At 43.6% G+C, this 27,201-nt stretch overlaps 2 protein-coding genes across 7 annotated transcripts in view; one reads left to right on the top strand and one right to left on the bottom strand.

The window, feature by feature from the left end:
- The window catches only part of LOC308482531 (ATP-binding cassette sub-family C member 12-like), a 59,052-nt gene extending 54,472 nt beyond the window's left edge, over positions 1–4,580 (bottom strand). For all 5 annotated transcript variants that reach the window (XM_081015678.1, XM_081015679.1, XM_081015680.1 and 2 more), the window contains exons 1-2: positions 4,389–4,580; positions 733–906 (exon numbers count right to left, since the gene is read on the bottom strand). In XM_081015678.1, coding sequence (XP_080871804.1) covers positions 733–906; positions 4,389–4,408 — 194 coding nt within the window. In that variant the 5' untranslated portion in view covers positions 4,409–4,580. The remainder of the gene's footprint in view (positions 1–732; positions 907–4,388) is intronic.
- Positions 4,581–12,712: 8,132 nt separating this feature from the next.
- Positions 12,713–27,201, top strand: part of LONP2 (lon peptidase 2, peroxisomal) — a 49,324-nt gene continuing 34,835 nt past the window's right edge. Inside the window, exons 1-7 of one of the 2 annotated variants that reach the window (XM_081015521.1) lie at positions 12,713–12,744; positions 18,872–19,106; positions 20,793–20,924; positions 22,017–22,139; positions 22,624–22,787; positions 23,297–23,391; positions 23,562–23,820. In XM_081015521.1, coding sequence (XP_080871647.1) covers positions 12,728–12,744; positions 18,872–19,106; positions 20,793–20,924; positions 22,017–22,139; positions 22,624–22,787; positions 23,297–23,391; positions 23,562–23,820 — 1,025 coding nt within the window. In that variant the 5' untranslated portion in view covers positions 12,713–12,727. Of the gene's footprint in view, positions 12,745–16,887; positions 17,158–18,871; positions 19,107–20,792; positions 20,925–22,016; positions 22,140–22,623; positions 22,788–23,296; positions 23,392–23,561; positions 23,821–27,201 lie in introns of those variants that run through there. The other variant, XM_081015520.1, reaches the window with a different exon arrangement.

The following is a 27,201-nucleotide window of genomic DNA, read 5'->3' as shown; positions in this document are numbered from 1 at the left end:
TTTAACCCACAGTGCCACCTGCATCCCTTTTTTTAATGCATACCCGTGTGTTATTTATAATTCATTTATTTCTTGACTTTTGCAGAACTCGGAATGGTATATCTAGAGCGCCAAGCGCTGACCAGATCTGGACCTGCTGGCTTCAGGAAGCTTCTGGTTTTATCATAGAAAGGAGGGGTATAAACATCAATGGAATAAAATAGGACTTCTTTTGTTCAATATCATGGTAACATTGTATTAAACAGAGAGAGTCATAAACAGAATCCTTTCAAAAGGTCTGTCTCTCAATCAGTGTTAAGGAGACGCCTTAACATTTCAACGGATGGAGTATTTTTATAGCCCAGCAATTCACAAAAGAAATTCACCTTTCAAAACAAACAAACAAATAAATAAATAAATAAGGTGCACAGTTTTATGCCGACCCACAAGTTTGAGGTTTATTTATTTATTTATTTTTGCTGGCCTTTTTCCAGCAAAGAACGAGAGGGTGCAAATGCTATTCAAAGCAATCTTTGTTAAGCTGTTTGCATTCCAATTATAGGAAATGTAGCTCAGTGGTAGTGCATCTGCCTCACTTGCAGAAGACCCTCCCCTGCCCCAGTTCAATCCCCAGCATCTCCAGGTAAGGCCTGAAATCCTGGAAAGCTGCTGCCGGTCTGTGTTGACAGTACTGAGCTTGATGGACTCAATGGTCTGACTCGTTAGGCAGCTTCCTAATGCCACACAACTTGCCTTGCTTTCAGGTGGATGGGGATCATGGTTTCCAAACTTGGAGAATATTTCTCGTGGAAGGACTTTTTGGCAGTGACTGTGTTGAACCCGGGACTCAAGCAAGACTCCGACACGTACACCTTGCCCGCTTGCAGATCCCATGGCTCATCGCTTACAGTCAGATTTCTCTTCGAAGTAAAAAGAGAGGAAGAGAGAGAGAGAGGCTATTACTTTAACGACGAGAAAGAAAAAAGTTGTTCAACAGTGGAACAGGCTGCTTCTGAAGTAGTGGACCATCCATCATTAGGAGGTGACTAAGGTCAATGGCTATAAAGAAGGTTGATTGCTGAAGAATTGATGCTTTTGAATTACGGTGCTGGAGGAGACTCTTGAGAGTCCCATGGACTGCAAGAAGATCAAACCTATCCATTCTGAAGGAAATCAGCCCTGAGTGCTCACTGGAAGGACAGATCGTGAAGCTGAGGCTTCAATCCTTTTGGCCACCTCATGAGAAGAGAAGACTCCCTGGAAAAGACCCTGATGTTGGGAAAGATGGAGGGCACAAGAAGAAGGGGACGACAGAGGACAAGATGGTTGGACGGTGTTCTCAAAGCTACAAACATGAGTCTGACCAAACTGCGGGAGGCAGTGGAAGACAGGAGTGCCTAGCGTGCTCTGGTCCATGGGGTCACGAAGAGTCAGACACGACTAAACAACAACCACAAGGTCGATGGCCACCTATCAGGGATGGTGTATGTAACACTGGGTTTCCTGTGCCTTCAGGGATCATACCACATGGCCTTCCAACTTTAGCTTTTATTTTTTGAAAACTTAGTTGACTTTCCTATCATTGGAGCAAGAGGGGTCTCTGGTTGCCCTGGCTGTGGGGAAAGATACCCACAACTATCAATGCCGAGAGCCCATCTGCAAGAAACCATTTTCATTTGGGTGGCAGAAAGAGTTGGTTAGCTCTTGAGCAAGTAAGGATCCCAAACTGACAAGGCACCATTTACTGGCTCTGTTCGGCTACAATCCTTTCTTCCCGAAGAGTGTGGAAGTCAGATGGGGGACTGCCCAGGCGTTGACAGACTAGCTGGGGCCACAAGGCTCTCACTGTTGCTTACCTGCAAAGGGAGTGACAAAGGGAGTAACAAAGGGAGTGAGAAAACTGTGGGAGGTCAACATAGCATAAACATAGTAGTGACCAGGAGCACCAGATTGGCTCAGCTCCTGCCTTTGCACTGCACCATCCTCTCCATCACCTTGCCTTGCCCCCTACCAGGAAGAAACAATTACCCACCTGTTGGGAAGCTAGCATAGCAGCTCCATCCTAACCAGCTTATTGCTTCTGCTCCTTGGGATAGTATAATAGAATCATAGCATCATAGAGTTGGAAGGGACCCAAAGCGTCATCTAATCCAGGCTTCCTCAACCTCGGCCCTCCAGATGTTTTTGGCCTACAACTCCCATGAACCCTAACTAGGATCAGTGGTCAGGAATGATGGGAATTCAAGTCTCAAAACATCTGGAGGGCCAAGGTTGACGAAGCCTGGGGGGCCACTAGGGGCGCATTGGAAGATGGCCGACAATACCATCTATCCGGACCACACGGGGTAATTAAGAGGCTGTTATGGGAGTAGGCAGCCTCCCTTGTTGCCCCAAGGGGATGGGGAATACTGCCCTTGCCTTCTGTGCCCATAAATCACCCCCAAATTCGAAAGAAGGGGGTGAGGGCACTAGGCAGAATGCCCCCGTGTGGACTTCGGCTCTCCTGGACGCTGTCTCTGATAGCGCACTAGCTGCAGCAATTTGGAATAATTAATTACAAAAGAAGCAAATGCACATATTTCAAGTGAAGAAGGGGAGTGAAGACTGCTAATTGAAGGGACCTCTGCGAAAGAAGAAGATGGGTTGGAGCAACAGGAATATTTTACGATGAAGATACATCAAAGGCTGGGTATGTTGACAACGGGACTGAATGGGGGGGAAAACCTTTTTTACTTTTCTTCTATGTGATTAACCAAGAACCCCTTCTCATTAGAACCGTTGGTTTAACTGACCCAAGCAGGATGATTAAGGTCTGTGTGGAAATAAAAACTTTAACCAAAAGTATGCTTTATGGAGATCGAGAAGGAATAAGAGCTTTTGGAATGGCGCAGCAATTAATTCAGAGTCGCCATCTTGCCAAAGGATTTATAGCCAGGAGGAGGAACGGATTTGTTTTCAGACTGCATTCCTGGTGAATCTCCTCAGAGGTTTGAGAAAGGAGGCAGATTTGTGAAGATTAATGACGCTAAGACTGTTTTGATTTATGGAATCAATGTTATATGGAAAACGTCTGGATATGGCTACTGGATAAAAAAAAAAAATCCACGCAGGATTACAAACTGTTTTAACCAGCTTGTGGAAACTATCAGAGGTCACAAAGAGAAAGGAAAAGTATATGAAAATAACAACAAGAGATGTGGAAAAACAATAAGAAAGGACTGGATAGTACTGTGAACATCATATGGTCAGACTTGTGGACATTAAAACAGCAGCAAGAAGCAAGAAGTTGATTGGATCCCCTTCAGAACTTGAAAAATGGGTACCCCCAACAAAAATTTAAAATTCGGCTGTGTAATTTGGAATTTATGTAATTTGGTTTGATTTGATGTGATTGGTCGGTTAATAAAAATTATTCTTAAAAAAAAAAAAAAGGTTGACGAAGCCTGATCTAATCCAACTCCCAGAAATGCAGGAATCGCACCCAAAGAAGCCCCTGACAGGTGGCCACCCAGTCCCTATTTACAACCTTTCAAGGAGAGAGAGTCCACCACCTTCTGAGGGAATCCATTCCACGGGTGACAGCTCTTACCACCAGAAAGTTCTTCCGAATGTTTAGCTGGAATCTCCTTTCTTGTCATTTGAATCTGTTAGCTCGGGTCCCCCCGCAATGGAGCAGCAGAAAACAAGCTTGCTCCATCTTTCATGTGACAGCCATTTCAGATAGTTGAATCCCGGGCTGAAGGACCATCCATGGCCCCCTGTGTGGTGGCCCTTCGGATGTCATTCTCACAAAGGGGGTGGAGCTCAGGAGAGGTGGACTGGAGGTAGTGCGTAGCTGAAGTATGGAACTCGCTCTGACAGCAGGCAGTGACCTATTCATGGAGGAGAGGGCTATCCATGGCTACCAGCCATGATGGCCATTGCTCTGCCTCCATGTTTGGAGGCAGTATCCTTCTGAATACCAGTTGCTGAAAACCACAGGAGGGGAGAGGGCTCTTGTGCTCAGGTCCTGCTTGTGGGTTCCCCACAGCCACCTGGTTGGCCACTGTGAGAACAGGATGCTGGACTAGATGGGTCATTGGCCTGATCCAGCAGGCTTTTCTTAGGTTCCCAGCAGTCAAACCTCCCCAGTCAATTCTCCCCTGCAAATACCTCCCATCCCTGAACTGATTTTTCCTCCTGGTGGGCTCCGAAATAAAAGTGTGTCCATTCAGGAGAAACTGTATAAAGGTAATACAATGACTTGGAGAAACTTGAAACAGAAAACTATTGGGCAGGCTACTCTCTGCTTAAGCCACCTTCCTGCAAATGCTTCAAGCTGCTGCATTAAGGTCACAAAGCGGGGAACCCTATTTTCCACCCTTGTGATCTCTAGCTTTGCCCTTGGCTATGGTGGGTTCAGCACTTATCTCTTTTCTTGCTCTGCCATCTTCTCTTCAAGGTGACTTTTCTTGGTGCTCTGACTAATATGGCTTCCCCTCGGTCCCTCTTCTCACTTGCTTGCCTTGTTAGTTCGCTTCCATCTGGAAGGAAGCTTTTGTCTCGGTCATTCTGCTCAGACCAGCTTCTCCCTTTCCAACTGCCCTGCTCAACGGTCACTCTGAACCTGCACGGAACATTCCGACATCTATGCAAAGTTCCTTCCGCAGTGCTGATTCCTGTTAAAGAAATACCAACCCAAACATTCTGTCCGGGGGGTGGGGTGGATGAAAAGCCAGAAATGTCTACTGAGATGCTCTGTGTTAGTCTAACATAAGAACCACCGGCTGGATCAGGCCAAGGACCCATCTAGTCTAGCATCCTGTTGTCACAGTGGCCAACCAAGTGCCTGGGGAAACCCACAAGCAAGACCTGAGCCCTCTGCCCTCCTGTGGTTTTCAGTAACGGATATTCAAACGCATTGTTGCCTCTCACCAGGAAGTCAGAGCATCGTCATCATAGCTAGCAGCCATCTATAACCCTCCCCTCTGTGAATTTGACTAACCCTCTTTTAGCCTTTTCAACACTGGCTCTGGCCTGGTGGAACACTCTGTCTCATGAGACCAGGGCCCTGCAGGATCTGATTTATTTCCTGTAAGACAGAGTTGTTCAGCCTGGCTTTTGGCTTGGAATTAACTTGACCCCCTCCCCCTCTTTCTTTTTTCCTTTTTCCTTCTGTGATGGAACTCCTACTTGGGGACTTCCCTGGCTTTTTTTCTGGCCCACGTAGGACCAGTCTGGATAGTTAGCCTTGGTGAAGACTTGACGTTTTCATCCCCAAAAAAGTTTTTGAGTTTCTGCTGAAATGAGGCTGCATTTTAATGTTGTATTTTAATCTTGTTTTTTAAGTTGTATTTCAATCAATTGTTTTATATCTGGTGTTAGCCGCCCTGAGCCCGGTCTTGGCTGGGGAAGGCGGGGTATAAATAAAATGTATTATTATTATTATTATTATTATTATTATTATTATTTTTAAAGCCATCCCGGTTTGTGGCCATCACTGACTCCTGTGGGAGGGAGTTCTGCCTCCAATGTTTGCAAGATTTTAAAGTGAGTTGTCCTCGTTCTGTTTCCAGTTAGAACCCTTGTTTCTACAGGAGAAACGAAAGGCATTTATTCTGGGACACGGCTGGCATGAGAGGCAAAAGCTGCTTCCTGAAACCCCTGAGATATATATATATATATATATATATATATGATATTTATTAAAATTTCAAAAACAAAAAATTACATAGTTAAAGAGAAAAGAAACAAGGAAAAATATATAAAAAAAGAAAAGAAAAAAAATACAAGATACAAAATACAGAAAAAAAATAATAATAAAAAAGAAACACTTAAAAACAAATTAATCCTTCCGTATCTTACATTTCATTTCCTTGCTTCTCTGACCTCCTCTCACCTCCCTTTTTTGTATTCCAGTTCAATTGGTTAATTCAGCAATTCCTTTCCCTCTTTGTTTATATCTTAGTCCTTTAACTTAATATTTTATAACTTTAGAATCTCACCTATTAACCCCAATTTTACATACACCTTTATGACATTGCTACTAGAACCACTTAATTTCATTCTAGCATCATCTAACATTCATTAATTTTACAATATTTCTGTATATAGTCTTTAAATTTCTTCCAATCTTCTTCCACCGACTCTTCTCCCTGGTCTCGGATCCTGCCAGTCATTTCCGCCAATTCCATGTAGTCCATCACCTTCATCTGCCATTCTTCCAGAGTGGGTAGATCTTGTGTCTTCCAATACTTTGCAATAAGTATTCTTGCTGCTGTTGTGGCATACATAAAGAAAGTTCTGTCCTTCTTTGGCACCAATTGGCCGACTATGCCCAGGAGAAAGGCATCTGGTTTCTTCAAGAAGGTATATTTAAATACCTTTTTCAATTCATTATAGATCATCTCCCAGAAAGCCTTAATCCTTGGGCACGTCCACCAAAGGTGAAAGAATGTACCTTCAGTTTCTTTACATTTCCAACATTTATTATCGGCCACAAACACAGCTACAGGTGACCTGGAATTAAGGAGCCCCTTGGATGTCAACATCAGCAATGGCCCCAAGCAGCTTCCTAGAGACTTAAGGGGTCTTTCTAACATTTGCTTATTTACAAATATGCAGGCAGAACATGAGATGAGGCAAAAGGGTGATTATCCAAAGCAAGACATCCTCCCCAGGGAGCAGGTTGTGGAGCCCTGGAGGCTGCACCTTCAGTTCTGGCTAACTCCAACCGGAAACATTCAGCTTTTTCTCTCTCTGACTTTTTGGGCAGCTGTGTTTGGGCTCCTCCAGCTGAGCTGTTTATGGAGCATCCATCCTGATTTGCTTGAACAAAGCAAATGCAGAGTTTAGACAATGCCCAGCCTTTATTGAGCATTTTTTTCTGTTTGGTTTATGGAGGAGAGGTTATACAACAGTGCAGGTTTTTGTTTTGTTTTTCATCTTCCTATTAATCATTTGTTCAACTCACGCTTTTTGGAGCATTTGCTCAGCACTCCGCTAACCTCAGAAAGTCAGGTTTCCTCCCAAGTGGATTTATTGTACTAGTGATGCTTTAATCCACTTTAATTGCGTAAATTTCTGGCATGAATCTCTTTAACAATATAGTGAGAGTCTGGGGCACCCAGCCTGGGGGCACACATTTGCTTACTTCTTTCAGGTGAAAGGGTGTCATATTATCTGAGATCAGCTGATCATCTCATGAGAAAGAGAGGGAGGGAGGGAGGGAGAGATTCCTAGCTATTAGGAGTCATTCTGTGACCCATAAATTCCCTTTAATAGAACATTAACAGACCATTCCAGACTTAACAAATAATCTGACTAGCAAAGCAATAGCTGCCCTAACAATAATTTTACTCACATAGGTCAAACCAGTGACCCCGTTCTTATCTTCATCAGCCTTGTTATTGCTGGATTCTGAAACACATGTACAAATTTTCCTGGACATTGTCTTATGAAATCAGAGCTCTGGGTTCTGCAGAGGGAGAAAATTAAATATAAACATTATTTGCAAACACTTTACAAAAGATCAGAAATGCATATTCATCTGTATCAATTGATGGAACTGCCCAGGGAAAATGGTGAGGTTTGCACTCAAACAGCAAATTCCAGGGAGAATAAAATCAATGGAGTTGATTCCCTGCCATGGAATGGTTTCCATCTGTTTAATCTTTGCATCTAAAATAAAAACTTCAGGTTAGCGCAATTAATAACACCCCTCAGTCAGACAGTTTTGCTGATGCTTCAACACAACCAAGAATCCACAATTCAGAAAAGAAATTATCATCAATGGACACTCTCTCCCTGTCGATCTCTCAATTCTCCTGGTAGAGAAAACATCACTGTCTAGATTTCTATTTTGTCTTTTTTTTTTTGTCAGGGTTCATAAACCGATATTCCTAGCATGTACCTATTGTGGAATGATCATCCTTCAGCCAACAAATATGCAGGCATGATAAGGAGGAAATCTATAAAGCTTTGGAGACTGATTTTGAAAGGTAGAGCTGGGGGGGCGATGTCTTTCTGTTGCATGGTGTTAGCTGCAAAGAGCATTTTGAGGTTTTATTCTTGCCAGTTGATGAGTATCCGCAGCTGCCAGCAGGTCTTGGCACAAATTCCATGCCCAGAGCTTAAACAACCAACTGGCACTAATTCCCAATCCATCTGAAGAGGAATGAACAGAGATTCTTTCAAGCCAGGGCACAAAAACTGATTAAGGAATCACGGATGGCTCAACTACACAATATAGGTAATGGTTGCTGCTGCTCTTGTTACTGAAAAGGAGCTGAATTGGTTTAGAGTAACCACTGAACTGGGCAGATCGAGAAAGAGAAGCTGGTATGAGTAGGCTGCCTGCTCCTAGCCCATTTGTAGCAAAAAAAGGTGTAGTTTTGCTCAGTCCATAATCATTCTCACTCATCTTTAATGTGCTGCTTTTCATTCTAGATTGATTCTGAATCTTGCCATTCACAAGAGTGGGTGTGGTTGCTTGATATGCATTTGAAACTCCTCCCTTCTATTAGGTTATTCATACATTTTCCTCCTTGCACATGCTCCAGCTGATTGAAGAAGCTTGACTGACCGAACCCAAAGAGCGCTCGCCAATGGTTCCTTGTCATCCTGGGGGAAAGTGGGTACTGCAGGGTTCTGTCCCGGGCCTGATGGTGTTTTTGAACATTTTTATAAATGACTTGGGTGTAGGAATTAGGGGGGGGGGGGCTCACCAAATGTGCAGATGACACCACACTGGGAAGCGCTGCTAATACTTCAGAAGATAGAATAAGAATTCAAGATGACCTTAACAGACTGGAGAACTGGGCCAAAGCTAACAAAATGAATTTTATTAGGGACAAATTAGGCAGGAATAATCAGATGCAGAAATATGGGATGGAGGGCAGAAGTACATATGCAACGATCTAGGTGTTTTAGTAGACCCCTAGCTTAACAGAAGGTAACTGTGTGATGCAGCAGCAGAGCAAAAGACAAAACAAAACAAAAATTAATGCTATCCTAGGCTGCATCAACAGAAGTATGGTGTCCAGATCAGAGGAAGTAATAGCACCACTCTATTCTACCTTGGCCAGACTTCCCCATGAGTCCTGTGTCTAGTTCTGGGCACTACAGTTTAAGAAGAATATTGACAAGTTGGAATGTATGCAAAAAGGGTGACCAAGATGATAAAGGGTTTGGAAACCAAGCATAGCTGTCAACTTTTCCCTTTTCTTGCGAGGAATCCTATTCGGAATAAGGGAATTTCCCTTAAAAAAAAAGGAAAATGTTGACAGCTATGAAACCAAGCCTTATGAGGAACGGTTAAGGGCAAACTAGATATGTTTAGCCTGGAGAAGAGGAGACTGAGAAGAGGTATGATAGCCATCTTCAAATATCTAAAGTGCTGCCATATGGAAGATGGAACAAGTTTGTTTTCTTCTGCTCCAGAGGGTAGGACCCGAGTGAAATGAGAAATGAGATTTCAACTAAGTATCAGGAAGAACTTTATTTCTGGTGAGAGCTGTTTGACAGTAGAATGGACTTCCTCAGAAGGTGTTGGACTCACCTTCACTGGAGATTTTTAAACAGAGGTTAGATGGCCATGTCAGGGATCCTTCAGTTGTGATTGGATTAGATGACCCTTAGGGGTCCCTTTCAACTCTACAATTCTATGATTCTGTTTAGAAGATTTACAGCCCACCATTCAACATTTGTACCAAGTGGGGTGTACAATGTAAAATAAATTACAAAGCCAAATTCATACATAACCATCAACAAGACGCTAGAATGAGCTTGTCGAAAATAGATAGGAATAAACACAGATGGAGGCTGCTAAAATCAGTAGGGGTAGGCTAAACAGTCAGCCACTTAAGAACACCTAAAACGCCTGCGCAAAACAGATAAGCTGTAACTTGGCGCTGAGATGATGACAGCATCAGTGCTTTTCATACTTGTAAGGGAAAGGCATTCTACCAGATAGAACAGTTGCCTGATCTCTGGTTGTTGCATCTAGGATCAGAGAAAGCAGCCTTATTCTGAGTCAGGCCACTGGCCCGTCTGACCTCCATACTGTCAACACCCAGGCCACATGATCTGCACTATACATTTAAAGTGGCTTCTCCCAAAGAATCTGGGTAAATGGAGAATGTTTAGGGTGCTGACAGTGGTTGGGAAGCTCCTGTTCCCTGCACAGAGCTACCATTCTCACAGTGGTTTAACAATCAACCCTTCTTCCTAAGGAACTCATCCAAATGCTAAGAAGAGAAGCTCAGGCAATGATCCTTTAAGACAAGAGAGATGATTCAAGCGTGAGCCCATTTTCTGAACCCTTCTATCCCAGCTTGATCACTAAGATCATTTGCAGGAGCATCACTGGTCATTCCCCGAGTTCGCGAGGCTCACTTGATGACAAAATAAGCCAAATCCTTAGCATCATTGGACCAGTTCGGTGGAACACTCTGCCAATAAAGATTCAGCAGGTGCCTTCTGTTTCTGTTTTGAAATGCCTGCTGAAAACTTTTCTATTCTGCCAGGCCTTTGCAGACAATTAAGAATACATCCTCCCAGAATGGTAAATTGATGTCTGTTTTTAACTTTTTAAACATTCTTTTTTACTGCATATACAGTATTTATGTTTGTGACAGCTTCTTATGTTCCTATGCAAACTCTTCTTATGTTCCTATGTAAACAGATTTCTTCTGCTTATTTGCAGATTCCTTCATAGGATCTCTTAATTAACTATAAGAGTGAAGGTTCTGAAAGCGGGTTCTGCACGGGGTTCTAACATCCTTGCAAAGAGCATCTCTGAACCTCCGTGCTTCATTCTGACATCCTCACTTCTTGACAAATCTTTCTAAATCGACTGAAACTCCCACATTTTGGAAGTGGAACAACAAATTATGCAAAGGGGATGCAAATTTGGCTAAATTGCACACTTTATTCTGACTGACAAGAAGCAAATCTTTTTGGCACAGGGTGCAGAGCGTGCCGATTAGCAAATGAGTGTGAAATTAGTGTTATTAGTCATTCTTCGCTTTCTTCATATTGATTTGGGAAATTACATACTTTGTCTTTTTCACTTTGGTCATTAACATGGAGGATATTTATTTAAAATGTCTGCAAGACAATTAGCAAAAAAAAAAAAAAAGGATAAAGAAAGCAAAAATAAACCCCACACTGCTGTGAATCAAAAAAAAAAAAAAAGGTGTCGGTTTTGTGGACGTGTTTTGCAGCAAAAACTGCCTGATAGAGAGAAGCAGCAAAACCTCAGAGCAAAAGGGCATTGTTAACTGAGTGTTAGAACAGGACAAGCGTAATTGAACAAAAATGTTCACATGAAGTTAGCAGCTGTTCCCAGGGACTGGCTGTTGTAAACAATGGGCAAGATCCACCTTGCATGGAAAGTGTCATTAAACAGGACTCCTCCAGATGGGTAGGATTTTATATATTAGAGAGCCAGTGTGATACAGTGGTTAAAGTGTTGGACCATGGCCTGGGAGACCAGGGTTCAAATCCCCAATTGGCCATGAAGCTCACTGAGTGACCTGGGAATAGTAACTGCTTCTCAGAGAGGCACTCATTCACTATGACTTAGTAATAATTTGTTGTTGTTGTTGTTGTTGTTGTTTATTACTTTTATCCCGCCCATCTGGCTGGGTTTCCCCAGCCACTCTGGGCGGCTCCCAACAGATTAAACAGAATAAAACTTCGAACATTAAAAACTTCCCTAAACAGGGCTGCCTTCAGATGTCTTCTAAAAGTCAGGTAGTTGTTTATTTCCTTGACATCTGATGGGAGGGTGTTCCACAGGGCGGGAGCCACCACTGAGAAGGCCCTCTGCCTGGTTCCCTGTAGCTTTGCTTCTCACAGTGAGGAAACTGCCAGAAGGCCCTCAGCGCTGGATCTCAGTGTCCAGGCTGAACGATGGGGGTGGAGACGCTCCTTCAGGCATACTGGGCCGAGGCCGTTTAGGGCTTTAAAGGTCAGCACCAACATTTTGAATTGTGCTCGGAAATGTACTGGGAGCCAATGTAGGTCTTTCAGGACTGGTGTTATATGGTCTTAGGAAAAGTGGAGCAGAAAAACAGCCCCACCTGGAACATTTGCGGTATAAGAAGTTACAGGATTTCAACACTGCTTGGAAGTGGATCACAGGGTTGTCAGACCTTGCAGGAGAAACCTGAAGAGGGCTTGTATCTTCAGGTGAGCAAGAATGCCTTCCCTACCCAGGCTCACTAAGCAGGTGAGAACGAATCATCTCCTCACTTCAGCTGGACCTGAGAACATTTCTTTTAGCTACACATCTGGAGGGCTGCAATTCCTCCTCCCTTAGTCTATATAAGGGGATGTCAGTAGCTCTTCAGGCCTTCAGACAACAGTCTTTCATTGCCCTACTTGGAAATGTCAGGGGTTGAGCCTGGGACCCTGTAGAAGCAAAGCATTTCCTCTGCCACTAAGCAATGGCCCTTTGTAAGCATTCATAAACAAATGTTTTCAATACAAGCAGCGTAATGAGAGGTGCTGAGGAATAATTTGAAAGTGTGTGTTTCTTTGAAGCATACTCAGTACTCAGATTTACTACAATATTAGACGAGTTTAGAATTACAGAGAAGAGCACATTATTTCCTAACTTACTTTCCTATAGCGCTTTCAGATAATTATTATTTCTAGAGAAAGTAATTCAAAGGACTAAGACAGAACTAATGAGGCACTCCAGATTTGAACAACTGAAAACAAGAATCTACTTGTGTTGGCTACACATCAAAGGTATTCCCAAATGAAAACACTCATTTGGTAAGTATTTCCAGAATCAATAATTCACTCTTGCAGGTTTTGGGCTCCAAAATAACAAGAATTTTTTGATGATATGGGTGTGGGTGAGTCCTAGAATTAAGTGGTTACCCAACTTGCTAAAATAAAATAGAAGACTAACCTCTTACCTACCGTGTCATGTGAGATCCAGCTAACTTCCTTCTCCCGTTCAGTCAAAGAATGAAGTTCTTTTAACAAACAACTATTCCGTGTCCAAAAGTTTTAATAGTTGCCAGTGTAATTAGTCCAAAGGTTCGTTTTGATTGCAGATGCACGATTCTCAGTCGTGCATGAGGGCTCTCCAGATCAAGACCTTGAGATCCCTTCACCCCCTTAAGAATTGCATGGCAAGGCTGTTGCCCCAGGTGACATAGCACAGCTAGGAATAATTAATTTCCCCAAGATTTCTCAGACTTCTGATAGCTGAGATGGTTGGTTCATGTCTGCATTTATTTGTTTCTGGATTAAAATGGGAGCTCTGGTTGAAGGAAATGGGTAACCTTGGAGAAGGCAAAGGGGTTGAAAATGTTACCCCTTAAGAAGAGCCCTGGTGGATCAGATCAAAAGCCTACGTAGTCCGGCATCCATTTCCCATGGTAATCAATCAGATGTAGCAAACAGAAATAAAGAAAAAAATAGAAAGGGGAATCCTAAATTGGGACACCCTACCCTTTAGTAAGATTGAGCATGCTCAGCGAGCACAGAATGCTGTTGGGCAGGGAACAGAAATCCAGGCAAGGTGTGTGTTATGGAATGGAGTATCCTGGGAAAGGGCAGAGCTGTAGCTACGGGGGGACTAGCCCAGGGTTTTTGCCCCGGGTGAAGCCTCAAGGGGGCACCATTGAGTTTCCCAGCTTGTGTGCATGGAAATGCACATGGGGGGGTGTGCCAAACTGGGTCTTTGACCTGTGTGAAATAAAGCCAAGTTTCTCCCATGGAAAGGGCTATCTGGAGTCCTGAATACTCAATGGGACCTCATTCTATCAAATACAGTAGCAAAGCAACAACTGACTTTTTGAGATTTGTTGGATCAGAACTAGAGTAATCCATTGACTGCTGCTTTTCCTCATAAGTCAGATTGGGGGAAACCGCGGGTTCTCTGATTCCAGAGCTTTTTTAAAAAGTGCAGCTGTGAGAGAACACTGTGGAACCAGTATAGTTGTAACTAGGAGTTGATTCACATTTCCTAGATCTCAGGGGATCCTTAAATTACACTCTAGTTAGACTGGCAATTCAGTGGTTTGATTCCTGACACCTTCAGAGCTGAGATTGTCTTCTTGAATCCCTGGAGAGCTGCTGTCGGTCGGTGTTGTCTATACTGAGCTAGATGGACCGATAATCTGATTTTGGCCCCATCAGCACTGTACATTTAAAGCACTATCATACCACTTTAAAGAGCCATAGCTTCCCCCCAAAGAATCCTGGGAGCTGTAGTTTCCTAAGGATGCTGAGATTTGCTAGGATGCCCCTATTCTTCTCACAGAACTACAATTCCCAATGTTCACTGAGAAGAGGGATTGAATCACTGAGAACTGCAGCTCTGTGAGAATACTGATGTATAGTATGGATGGGGCACTGGTATCAGGATGCTTCCTATGTATTCCTTTACCTGCAAATCACCTGTAACTCGTGTTTACTGCAGTCCACATACATCAGAATTGGGGAAACTTTTTTCAGCCCGAGGGCCACATTTCCTTCAGGGCAGCCTTTCAGGGGCCACATGTTAATATTTGGTGGAGCCAGAAGCAAAAGTGGGCAAGGCAATGGGTGCAAATGGTACCTTTGTACAGTGGTACCTCGGGTTAAGTACTTAATTCGTTCCGGAGGTCTATGCTTAACCTGAAACTGTTCTTAACCTGAAGCACCACTTTAGCTAATGGGGCCTCCTGCTGCTGCCACGCCGCCGGAGCATGATTTCTGTTCTCATCCTGAAGCAAAGTTCTTAACCTGAAGCACTATTTCTGGGTTAGCGGAGTCTGTAACCTGAAGCGTCTGTAACCTGAAATGTATGCAACCCAAGGTACCACTGTATAGTATGCTAATTTCAAAACACGCCCCTCCTCTATTCAGCATCCAGACAAGCAAAAGGCACCATCAAGATTCAAGGGCACATTCTAGACAATAAAAAATAAAAAAATCCCTTTGGGTGTGAAAAACAGCTGAGGTATATAGTCTGGGGACAGTTCCAAGGACTAGTTGGAAAGATCTGTCCCCCAGACCTGAGGTTCCCCATCCCAGGAATAACAAATATGTTAGTCTTTAAGGTGCCACAAAACTCTTCATTTTTAAAATTGTTTTTTATTTAAAGATTTTTTTCATAGGTAACAAAAGTACATTCAGCATCTGTTTTCAAGTCATAGGGTCCTTAATATTGGTCAGTTACAGTGATTTTGAGACATTCTTGTCATAGGCAATGTGGGGTTGAGGGGGGAGAGAAGTTTTTGCTGCAATTGAGAAACAAGGTTACCCCTCCAGACTATAAACTGATGCAACTTTCAAGTGCTGAATGGCATTAGTTGATTGCATCACTTCACACCACAAGCACAGCAACAAGCAAAGCTGTGATAAAATCTCCCAAAGCTTGCAACATTTCATAATTACTGTCCTTATTCAAAAAAGTGAGCAGAGGAGGCTGAGAGGCTTTTCACAACAAGTGATGCTACAAAGCTTTTTTGATTCACAAGCACCTATTAATCTGGGATGTGCCACTTTGCTATCATTAATGCAAGAGAGATAAACTGACTAAATGACTTGCCAAACATAATTTCACACATTTCAGAATGTAGATGATCGGGGGGGGGGGGGGGGGTGTGTGGCAAATTTCCAGTGACATAGCAGCTTCAAAGCAGCCCTTAAGACTCAAGGATTTCAGCTAGCTCTAAATGCACCTGTGCACAATTTATTTTGTTTTCAATCAGTGCTTTATTTTCTATATATATTTTAAATATCTGACGGGGTATTAAGCAAAGGAAATGTTTTATACATTAAATATATATATATAAAGGCTGCTGTAAAAGATGTAGTCACAAAATATAGTTTATTTACAACAATTTCCAGAAACTGAATTTTGTGAGCTGTCCTGACATCTTGTGGATATAGTAGACACAGCAACAGGGTGGATGACAACCAAAGTATTCAAAGCAGAACAAATATTTCTAGAGTTTTCAGCTGCAGAATAAGCTGCCTGAAATAAGTCCCTTCCAACATATAAATGGAGAAAACAAGACAAATTCCCCAGGCAGAAATAATGTCCAGGTAGGAAATACTATAACTGAGTCTATGTGATGAATATTTCTATGTTGTTCTGGACTGGCTCAATACATTTTAGTGCTAGTAAATTAAAATATCTTTCCCTAGGGTTGCCAACTTTTTAATTGGCTCTTGCTCCTTTAACAGCAATCTGATCAGCACACATTAGCTAGTGATTACCTTTCTCTCCATGTTGTGACAAAACTAATTTTTCCACATCAAGCCACTCTTTTAAAGGTGGAAGATCAGGCCAGGTCATCCCAACCACCCCGATTAGTTGGTAAGAATGTCCTCTTAATCAATAAGGGGCACAATCCACGAGTAAGTTTTTCTATACAGGCCTCGTGACAGCTGCCCTGTGATAAAGGGAAGGAATATTTGTCTTCATTGATCTAGCCTTCTTCTGGCAGATTCCTAGAAAATCAATGTTAGCGGCAAAGTTTCTAGTTAATACACACGGAGGTTTGAATTTTTACTATTACTTAAATGCAACCACACTGGTGAGATTAAGCATTCTCTTAACAGTACCATCCTATGCAAGTTTACTCAGATGCGAGTCTCAAATGTTAAGTGTGTTCAGGATTGCAAGACAAAATAATTAATAGAAAGTGCTTAAAAAAAACATTGTAGACCAAAGTTTGTTTTTTTTAGGAAACTTTCAAATTATGTATCCAGTGCCAGGTGGTTCTATTAAGCTGAATATTTTTCTCCCCACTTAATCGTTTTTATTCGCTTCCTTTGATGAACTAGTTCTCAGAGCGCGGGGGACAAACGGCGCAGCGCTCCCTGCAGCCTGCAGGGGGCAGCGGCGTGCGCGCTTGGCCCTCGCCGGCCGCCGTAGCGCGGCCTGCAAAACGCTTGACGCAGCCTTTGCCCCCGCCGAGCCGAGCGCTTCGCCATGGCGTCGTCCCAGTCGTCGGGCGGCAGCGCCATCCAGATCCCGAGCCGGCTGCCGCTGCTGCTGACTCCGGAGGCCGTGCTGCTGCCGGGCTCCACCATGCGCGCCAGCGTGGACTCGCCGCGGAACATGCAGCTGGTGCGGAGCCGGCTGCTGAAGGGCACGTCGCTCAAGAGCACCATCATCGGCGTCATCCCCGACACCAGCGACCCGCCCAGCGACCTCGACGCGCTGCCCCCGCTACACAGGTCGGAGCCCCGCCCACCCTTCCCGTCGCCACGGCAACCGCCGGGAGCCTCATACCCCCCCCACCCTCTGTCGCCATGGCTACCTTCCCCTCCTATCGCGGTGCGCCCCCTGTTGTCATGGTAGCTGCCCACCCTCCCAGAGACACGCCCCCTGTCGCCATGGGAACTGTTTCTCACTGCCTGTTAGGGGCCTGGTCTTCGTCGCCATGGCAACCGCGCCCTCTTTCTTCCGACGGCCCTCCCCTTCTTTGCCACAGCTTTTTCTCCCTCATGTGGCTGGGGAAACCCAGCCATATGGGCGGGGTATAAGTAATAAATAATAATAACAATAACAACAACAACAACAACAACAACAATAATAATTATTATTATTAATAGTTGTTGTTATTGTTGATTCGTCTGTCCCTGCACTTGCCTTGTTTGCTGCCCACCCTGAGCCACCATAGGAGCATAGGAAGCTGCCTTGGAGAGAGTCAGGCCTATCTGTCCCCATCTAACTCTGTATTGCCTACATTGACTGGCAGCAGTTCTCCAGGGTTTCAGCAGGGGGTATTTCATAGCCCATCCTGGAGATGCCCAGGATTGAAACTGGGACCTTCTGTGTGCAAAGCTGGTTCAAAGAGGAAGCTGCCTTGTACTGAACCAAACCATGGGCCATCTAGGTCAGTGTTGCCTACACTGACTGGCAGTGGCTCTCCAGGGCTTCAAACACAGGGAGTTTCCCAACCCTACTGGGAGACTCCAGGGATTGAACATGAATCTTTTGCGGGCAAATCATGTGCTCTACTGTGCTCTTTCACCAGCTCTAATTACTCCCTGGCCAATCACTGGGCTGACTTTGCAACATGATGGTAGTAATTTTACAATCAAAGACACCACCCTAATAGGTAAAGGTAAAGGGACCCCTGACCATTAGGTCCAGTCGTGGCCAACTCTGGGGGTGCGGCGCTCATCTCGCTTTACTGGCCGAGGGAGCCGGCATACAGCTTCCGGGTCATGGGGCCAGCATGACTAAGCCGCTTCTGGCAAACCAGAGCAGCGCACGGAAACGCTGTTTACCTTCCCACCGGAGCGGTACCTATTTATCTACTTGCACTTTGAGGTGCTTTCGAACTGCTAGGTTGGCAGGAGCAGGGACCGAGCAACAGGAGCTCACCCTGTCACGGGGATTCAAACCGCCGACCTTCTGATCGGCAAGCCCTAACCACAGATCCGACTTTGCAGCATGACGGTAGTAATTTTACAATAAAAGACACCACCCTAATACATGCGGATAATTCTGCTGCATTTTGTTACATGTAGAACAATGATATATTACAGTCATTGTCTACACGGACTGGCAGCAGCTCTTCAGGATTTTAGGCACGAGGGTCAGGACATTCCCATGACACAAGAAAAGTGACAATGATGGAAGAGAAGGTGGTAGGTAGTGTCTAATAACTCAATAACTCCTTGGTCTAATAACTCAATTTTTAAAAAATGAATCTTAGCTGCACCTATAGTCAATAAAACTGCTTTCTTTCTTTATTAAATGTCTTCTGTCTGTCTTGCCAAAGGATCCTAGTGTGGCAAACAACGAAGTGGCTAAAACAATAGTTTTTTAAAACAATGGCAATATAACAACAAAATTGTGAGATGGAGCTATATTGCTCCAATCAAAGCACACTCTTCCTGTTGTGTCACAGCAAGTAACTCATCCTCTTAATGCTTCCAGGATCGGCACGGCAGCACTGGCAGTCCAGGTGGTTGGCAGCAACTGGCCAAAGCCACATTACACTTTGCTGATAACGGGCCTCTGCAGGTTCCAGATTTTGCAACTGGTAAAGGAGAAGCCCTACCCTGTTGCTGACGTGGAACAGCTGGATCGGCTGGAACAGTTCACCAACAAGTCTACATCCGAGGAGGAACTGGGAGAGCTCTCAGAGCAGTTCTATAAATATGCATTGCAGGTTAGGTGGCTGGAAGTAGGAAATGCTGATCTATGGTGGCTGTTGAGCAAACTGCCCTGGGTGTTGAATGTTGATAGCTGAAAGATTGTCTCACCCCCTTATATACCCAATCAATTACTCTACTCTGCAGGAGAGAACCTCTTGCAGATACCATGTTATCAAAAGGTCTGTCTTTTCACAATCTGCGCCTGCCCTTTGGAATTCCCTCCTGTTAAATATTAGACCGATGCTGTCTCTGATGTTTTTTGGCTCCTGCTGAAGACCTTACTCTTCCAATTCGCCTTTTAGGTAGAGACGCTTCCCAGTCTTCATCTGTACCGGAATTGCTTTTAGATGTTTCAGTTGTTTTGTAATTTGTATGTTTGTCGCCCTGGGTTCCTTAGGGAGGAAGGGCAAGATAAAAACTTTGTACGTATTATGTTCTCATTTCATGTTTTTATGTTGTGAACCACCCTGTGATACTTGGCTGAAGGATAGTATAGAAATTTAATAAACAGCAGCAACAATTTTATTATTTGTATCCCGTCCGTCTGATTATAGAGGAAGGACTTGTAGTTCACTGGTGGACCACATGCATTGGGGGCCTGGTATCTCTAGTTAACAGCATTTCAGTCTTAGGTAGCAAGAACAGAACTAAGCAGGAGATCCATGAAAGCTGCTGCCAGCCAGAATGAATAGTATTTGTCTAGTATGTGTCTACTCTCCAACTATAGTTGGATTTCTTCCTATACACATAAAAATGTAAGGTGTCATCATGTTTATGAGGCTGCCGGTAGGTGACCACACCAACTGTGGCAAGGGGGGAGAGACTTTGGGGGGGGGGTGAGTGAGGTATAGAAGGAGGGTGCTTGGTCAGCTGTTGGGGATGGGCAAAGGGTGTAGGCTGAATTGGTGAGTAGAATAAGTAGGGGCAGTAACTTCTTGTTAATTATGCTTTTGATGATATTCAAAACCACCACTTCAGAAATCTCTAGTGGGCCCAACAAGCACCATTTTTGCTTTTGCAAAGTTCTCTACAAAAAAAAGGCCTTAACAGGAAGAGGGACTCATGTGGTGGCTGTTTAAGAAGTGATAGGAAAATTCATTCCAACTGATTCCTTGTGTGGTATGTGGCGACTTACCTCATCCCCCATGCTGTTAAGGTTCTCGTTAGTCCTTTGCTGGGAATCCTTTTGGACACCTAAGGGCTTGCCTACCTGATAATCAGAAACAGAGGTTTGTGTCTCTTTGTTTTGCTGATCCTTTTGGACTCAGCAAAGGAGCACATAAGCTAAGTGCTTCCATACATGGTTTTAAGATGTGATTCATGCTGGCAGGGCTATAGGGCTTGCTGCAAGCTACTGCTTGCCCTGAGTAATAGATGTGCATGTTATGCAAAGCGAATGAACTCCTGAGGATAATTGCATCAGAAAGACAGTCAAATTGTACAGCAAAAAAGCCCCTCAAGCTCTTCTTGAGTCAGCAGTGCTGACAGACTTCTTGATGCCAATCATCCTTCTTTGTTCAGGTAGATCCATGAAGGAGATTTGCCTGAAGACAAATGGTTTTTTAAACTGCTGCAATTGAGAAAGTTTCAGACAGATTCCTTTCTGAGCTGTGTAATGGTACAGGTTTGTGCAGCTTATCCAAAATGATATCTGTTCTGAAAATTCACTATACATTTTTTTCTTTCTTTCTATGACGAAGCTGGTTGAGATGCTGGATATGTCAATCCCTGCAGTGGCTAAACTGAGACGCCTGTTAGACAACCTGCCTAGGGAAGCTTTACCAGATATATTAACCTCCATCATCCGCACCAGCAACCAGGAGAAGCTTCAGGTAGGGTGTGCTGCCTTTGCACAGACTGAACAAAGAAAAAGAGTGTCTCCTGTTCTAGCCAACTCTGCTCAGTTTCCAAGTGTTCCATCTATCAAAAGGGTGAAGCAAGAGTATGCTGGCACAGAAATAAATGCCTCGAGCCCTTTGCCTTAAATAAAAAAAATGTATAAACCATCACAATGTGTAGCTTTGGTGATAAAGTGGTATACGCCTACATCTTGAAAACCACACTGTTCTCATACATTTTGACATGGAACATCCGTTCTAAACTTATGTCTTTGGCAAACACTCCCTCTCCCTAGTATTGTGGGCCCAATTCTATGGAAATCCCAGCTGAGGCCAGACAGGCTCTCTCCCTACTGAACTTCCAGTGCCTATTGAATGTTTTTTCTTATTCCCGCAGGCATTTTAAATTGTAGTGTGATCTTACAGTTTTAACTGATTTATATTTTTGTGTTGTAAACCATTTAGAGACGATTGGAGTTAAGCAATGCATTGTTTATAAAGAAATAAAAGTGGATTTGTTCTGTACATTAAGTATAGCACATTCCTTTTGGGGTCATGGGTTATAGGTTTTTCTGCTTCTTTAGGGGAAGTCTGGCTACCCTACTGCTAGGAATGGCAAATATGTAAAGTGCACGCGGAATGCCCCAGGTTCAATCTCCAGGTAAAGCAGGGGAACATGTGGGCCTCCAGGTGTCTCTGGACTAGTAATGCCCATCAGCCCCAGCCAGTATAGCCAATAGGAAGGGATTATGGGAGCAGTCCAGCAACCTCTGGAGAGCCACAGGTCCCCAGCCCTGCACTAGGCAGACACACAGTGGCTAAACTCAGAGATACATATGAGATTAAAAACAGAATCAGCAGACAGGACAGGTTTTCATTTCAGCATCTCCATATTACAACGTAGCTTCCTTGCTCCTTTATCCCCTTGCAAGCATTCCGATACGTTCCTTGAAGCTAACCACCTGTTGATTTTTCCATACAGCGGCACTGACACATTTCAGATAGAGCAAATGTATTTTGTGGGAGAGAGTCTGGAAACTGTAGTAGGTGAGGAAAAACACCTAATATGTTGTGCCTTTCTGTTAGATTTTAGATGCTGTTGGGCTGGAGGAACGGTTCAAGATGACCATACCATTGCTTGTTAGGCAGATTGAAGGCTTGAAACTACTTCAGAAAACTAGAAAATCCAAACAGGATGATGACAAAAGGGTAATCTCTCAATTATTATAATTAAATAATGTGTTTTAAGGCCTTTGTATGGAGGCTGACATAATGTTAGAGTAGGTGATAAAGACAAAAGCATTATTAAATGTATTTTATGAAATATTTATTTATTTTCCATCGGCATTTATCAGCTGGTCCCAGGGTGGCTTACGTACACCTGAATATAAAGCCATGTAATTTTTATCAGATCACTAAGCCAGCAGTTAAAACATCCTTAAATAGCAACAATTTTAGCAGTTAAATTTTAGCAGGTCATTATTATGGTTTTTACTGATTTTCCCAATGATGATTTTTGTTTTATTTTATTATTGTGTGGACCGTTTTAATATTTATTTTTGTGAATGAAAAATGGTATAGAAATCTTTTAATAAAGTTAATGAATGAATTGGGTAAGTCGTTGCTTAGTGCAGTAGCCACAAGCTCACACAGAGAAAGTTCCTGCTATTGTTGAGCCTTTCAAACTTTGTAGGTTGTAGCGATACGTCCCATTCGAAGGATCACCCACTTTCCAGGCACTGCTGAAGACGAGGAGGAGGATGAAGACCACAACGATATTGTTATCCTTGAAAAGAAAATTCGAACCTCCAGTATGCCTGAGCAGGCTCTAAAAGTGTGTGTAAAAGAGGTTAAGAGGTAGGTAGTTTATTTAGATTCTGAAGCTCTCAGTTTGTAACGTTTTAAAATCTGATTTTAAAATCTGTTTTACAATCTTTGAAGCTATTACTTGACTTCTCATGTTTTCTGTATTCTTGAATACCACACTTTTAATACGTCGTAATCCAGCCTTCCGAAGCCAGTGCCCTCCAGCTGTTTCAGACACCAGTTTCCATCCACCCCAGCCAGTGTGGCCCAGGTTCATGGTTTACAGATGTTGTAGTCCAAATCATCTGGAGGGAACCACACATATGGCTGATAAATTATACTTGAGAGAAGAGGCAAAATCATGGGAACACAAAGTGAATCAGGGGATGAATCCAGTAACTGTGGCTTTAAAAACAGTTAAACATGTGCAGCACAGTTGCAAGTGAAGCTTAGCATGTTCAGATTACTTGCTAGGATTTTAAAATACAGAACTGATGAGCACACATCTTTAGGAACAAATATGCTTAAATTACACATTTCAGTTTTATCTGTTCTTCTAGATTAAAGAAAATGCCTCAGTCAATGCCAGAATATGCCTTAACTAGAAATTACTTGGAACTGATGGTGGAACTGCCATGGAGCAAAAGTACAAAAGGTAAAGGGAGTCTTCTATGCTTCTGTAGACTATGGCTACTACAAATTGTTTGAAAAATGCAAAGGCAAAGAATATTGGTGGTGTTACCAGGGTTATACGTTATTGTGGCTATTTGACCAGCAGAGACGCTTAAGCTTGGCGTTTAAACACAATTAACATTTGGTCAACAGATCGCCTGGATATCCGTGCAGCCAGGATTCTTCTGGACAATGACCATTACGCTATGGAGAAGTTGAAGAAGAGGGTGTTGGAGTATTTGGCAGTCAGACAGCTTAAGAACAACTTGAAGGGCCCGATCCTTTGCTTTGTGGGACCTCCTGGGGTTGGAAAAACTAGTGTGGGAAGATCCGTGGCAAAGACTTTGGGCCGAGAGTTCCACCGAATCGCCCTCGGCGGAGTGTGTGACCAGTCTGATATCCGAGGACACAGGTATCTTTAGTGCTCCGTTTGCGAAGTGGTGATTTACAAACCGTAGATGAGTTTTCAGCTTGTTCCCAGCTCTGCCACCCCCCCCCCTTTTTTATTACCTTGACATCATTGTTGTCTTCCCAGTGGAGAAAGACACACTGCAACTCATGCATTACAAACAGCCCCTTCTCCAACCTGGTACCTTCAAGGTGTTTTGGACTATAACTTGCATTAGCCCCAGCCAGCACCACTCTGCTAGCTGGGGCTGATGGGAGTTGTAGTCCAAAGCATCTGGCTCAGGTTATGGAAGTCTGCTTTGCTACATACATCTCCCCCCCCCCCCCCGGGAGCAGTCTCTGCAGCAGGGGAAAAATTAATGGTCAGCATCCTTAAATTCTGCTACAAATGGTCTTAATTTATAGTGCAGTCCTATGCAAGTTTCGAAAGCAGTTCGAAAGCACTCTTAAGTGCAAGTAGATAAATAGGTACCGCTTTATAGCGGGAAGGTAAACGGCGTTTCCGTGTGCTGCGCTGGTGTAGGCTCGCCAGAGCAGCTTCGTCACCCTGGCCACGTGACCCGGAAGGGTCTCCGGACAGCGCTGGCCCCCGGCCTCTTAAGCGAGATGGGCTCGCAACCTCAGAGTCGGTCACGACTGGCCCGTACGGGCAGGGGTACCTTTACCTTTATGCAAGTTTACTCACAGAAGCAAGCCACACTGTTTTCAGTCAGAGTTTTCCTCTAGTGGGTGTGTTTAAGACTGCAGCCTTAGGTAAGTTTTGTTGAACTCAACTGGATTTACTTCCGAGTAGATACACATAGGATTGTGCTGTTAATTTCCTTTTGTAGAAATGGGGAACAATTTTAATTGGGAGGCTGAAAATGAATCTTAAATGTCTCAGGAGGGTTGGGTGTTTCTTTACATGTAAATATAGATGCAGATAATGTTATTTATTTATAGTGGGGTACACAAAGGCAGTATTCAAAAACAGCATGTGTTCATCCTATTGGAAGTTGCGCCTCATTTGATATATTGTATCCCACCCTCACTGGGAGACTTTGGTATGCACTTGTCCGGAGTCAGTGTTCGGAAGTGACTGGCGATTGTGACGAAACTGAATTCAGGAGTGTATGGAAAGGTGGGCGAGATACTTGGAAGTGAGTCCTGCCACTGAAACAAACAAATGATAGCCAACTAGTCAGATGGGTTTTGACAGATTCATTCAATTTAAATATGCATGTGACTAAAAAAACAGTTCTGAAAAGGAAATGGGCATAACTTTGTGTTTAAAACTCCTTTGTGCATGCATATGTTGCAGGAGGCCCTTCTCCGAAGAGGCATCCCCTTTTGTGGGTGACATTGAAGGGGGGGTGCCTCTTCTAAGATGGTTCCCTTCCACCTGCAGTTTATAGAACATGGCTGGGCAAACTAAGGCCCGGGGGCTGGATCCGGCCCAATCGCCTTCTAAATCCACCCCATGGACGGCCCGGGAATCAGCATGTTTTTACATGAGTAGAATATGTCCTTTTATTTAAAATGCATCTTTGGGTTATTTGTGGGGCCTGCCTGGTGTTTTTACATGAGTAGAATGTGTGCTTTTATTTAAAATGCATCTCTGGGTTATTTGTGGAGCATACGAATTCGTTCATTCCCCCCCCCCCCAAAAAAAATATAGTCTGGCCCCCCGCAAGGTCTGAGGGACAGTGGACCTGCCCCCTGCTGAAAAAGTTTGCTGATCCCTGTTATAGAACTCCCTTTCTTAAAAAAAACAGTGTTGATGGCAATGATGATGATTTATATATTGCCTTTCATTTCAAAAATAAATACCAATGTGGTTCCAGGATTATGGAGAGCCCTGAAGAAGGCTAGGCAGGAACCAGCTTTAGGACCAAGTTGTAGTGGCTAGTAGTAGAGGAATATACCCTCAGGGTGTTTGGTAATGGGCCATTAAGAAACCATCAAGCAAAAAAGAGTAGCGGAAACATATTTGCTACAGGAGATTTGAAGGTGGTGATTGACTGTCTGCAACAAGTTGTGACAACTGCCATTCTGTACTTTGTTGGAATGGGACACTTCAAATGAACAAATAAAATTTAGGGCTTTGCCAAAGTTGCCTAGCAAATTGAGATTTATGTTCAAGAAAATGATTTGGGAAAGCATACATCAAAATGTGTTCTTCCTGTTTAGTCATATATCTGGGGCCTGTTAGAATACAAATTCCTGAATTTACTGTGGGTAGTTTCTTGGGAAATGGTGTGTTTATGCAACATGAAAAGGCAAATTTTACCAAGCAATGGAAGGTCCTTAGTCCTTCCCCACATAGACTTTCAAAATGGCACTGTAGGCAGTCCTGCATACATTTTTGTGCAGTTTTCATGACCTGGCCCACCTGCTTTTTCCATGCATCTAAATCAAGACACCAAGACAGAACATCCTCCAGGTGATTGCAAATCACTCCGCTTCAAGTTAGCTTTGTTAGGCTCTTTTCACAGCTTCCACCACCTGTTATAATTGGATTAATACAATAAGCCCAGACAACACAATTAGTCATTGCAGCCTCCTGTGTGTGTTTGAGGAGGCCTCCTGCACAATCTGGGCATTGTGGAATATACTTTGACGTTTCTAGACGTCCAAATACAGCATATTCCTTAGCATGCTAAACATGGGAGTGGCCAAGCGTCCCCCCCTTAAGGGACTGACTTGCTGTTGTTACATATATCAAGCACTAAATCTAGGTGATATGATGTTCTCATCCCATGTTGGCTATTGATGTGGGGCTGAAGCAGGCAAACCTTACAATTTATCTCTCTCTGCTGTTGACAGTGCTCTACCAAAGTGGTAACAGCATGCTGCTGTTCACATGGAAACCACTAGAGGTTGTCCAATGTTTAGGAAGTGTGTGAAGGGAACATATTTTTATGAAGAGAGTGGCAGCTTGGACTTCCAGCTGAAGCCTGCTAGTTTCAGAACACATGCTAGCAAAGTTTTAAAAGAGCACAGTGCAATAAATAGCTCTCCACCTTTGTGTCCCCACAAAGGACTTGTGGCTCTTTCTGGGAGTTCTCTTTCCCCACATCCACATGTATCCTTTTGGGTTTCGTTAAGCCCCCTTAAAAAAATGTTCAGCTTTAAGAGCAGCAAACAATTTTGAGTCTGCTGTTGGGGGATGGCAGGAGAAGACTTTGTCGCTTCGCTGTGCACCATTGATCTCTTCACAGCAGTCTCTGGCTTGTGACCCAGTGCTCTGACAGCACCAGAATTCCTCTTTAGAACCAAGTTTGATAAGCAGCAAGACCAGCTGATACCCTTCGACCTGTTTTTGTTATGTGTGTTATGTGTTCCTAGAGGCAAAGCTAGCCTCTAGGAAAACCCAGCTGATTCTGCCAAAAGTGAAAGAAGAGTT

This window comes from Podarcis pityusensis, assembly GCF_964106645.2.
Source record: "Podarcis pityusensis genome assembly, chromosome: 8".
In the NCBI taxonomy this organism is placed as follows: domain Eukaryota; kingdom Metazoa; phylum Chordata; class Lepidosauria; order Squamata; family Lacertidae; genus Podarcis; species Podarcis pityusensis.
The sequence above is the reverse complement of the archived record's forward strand: the minus strand, read 5'-3'. Positions and strand labels throughout refer to the sequence as shown.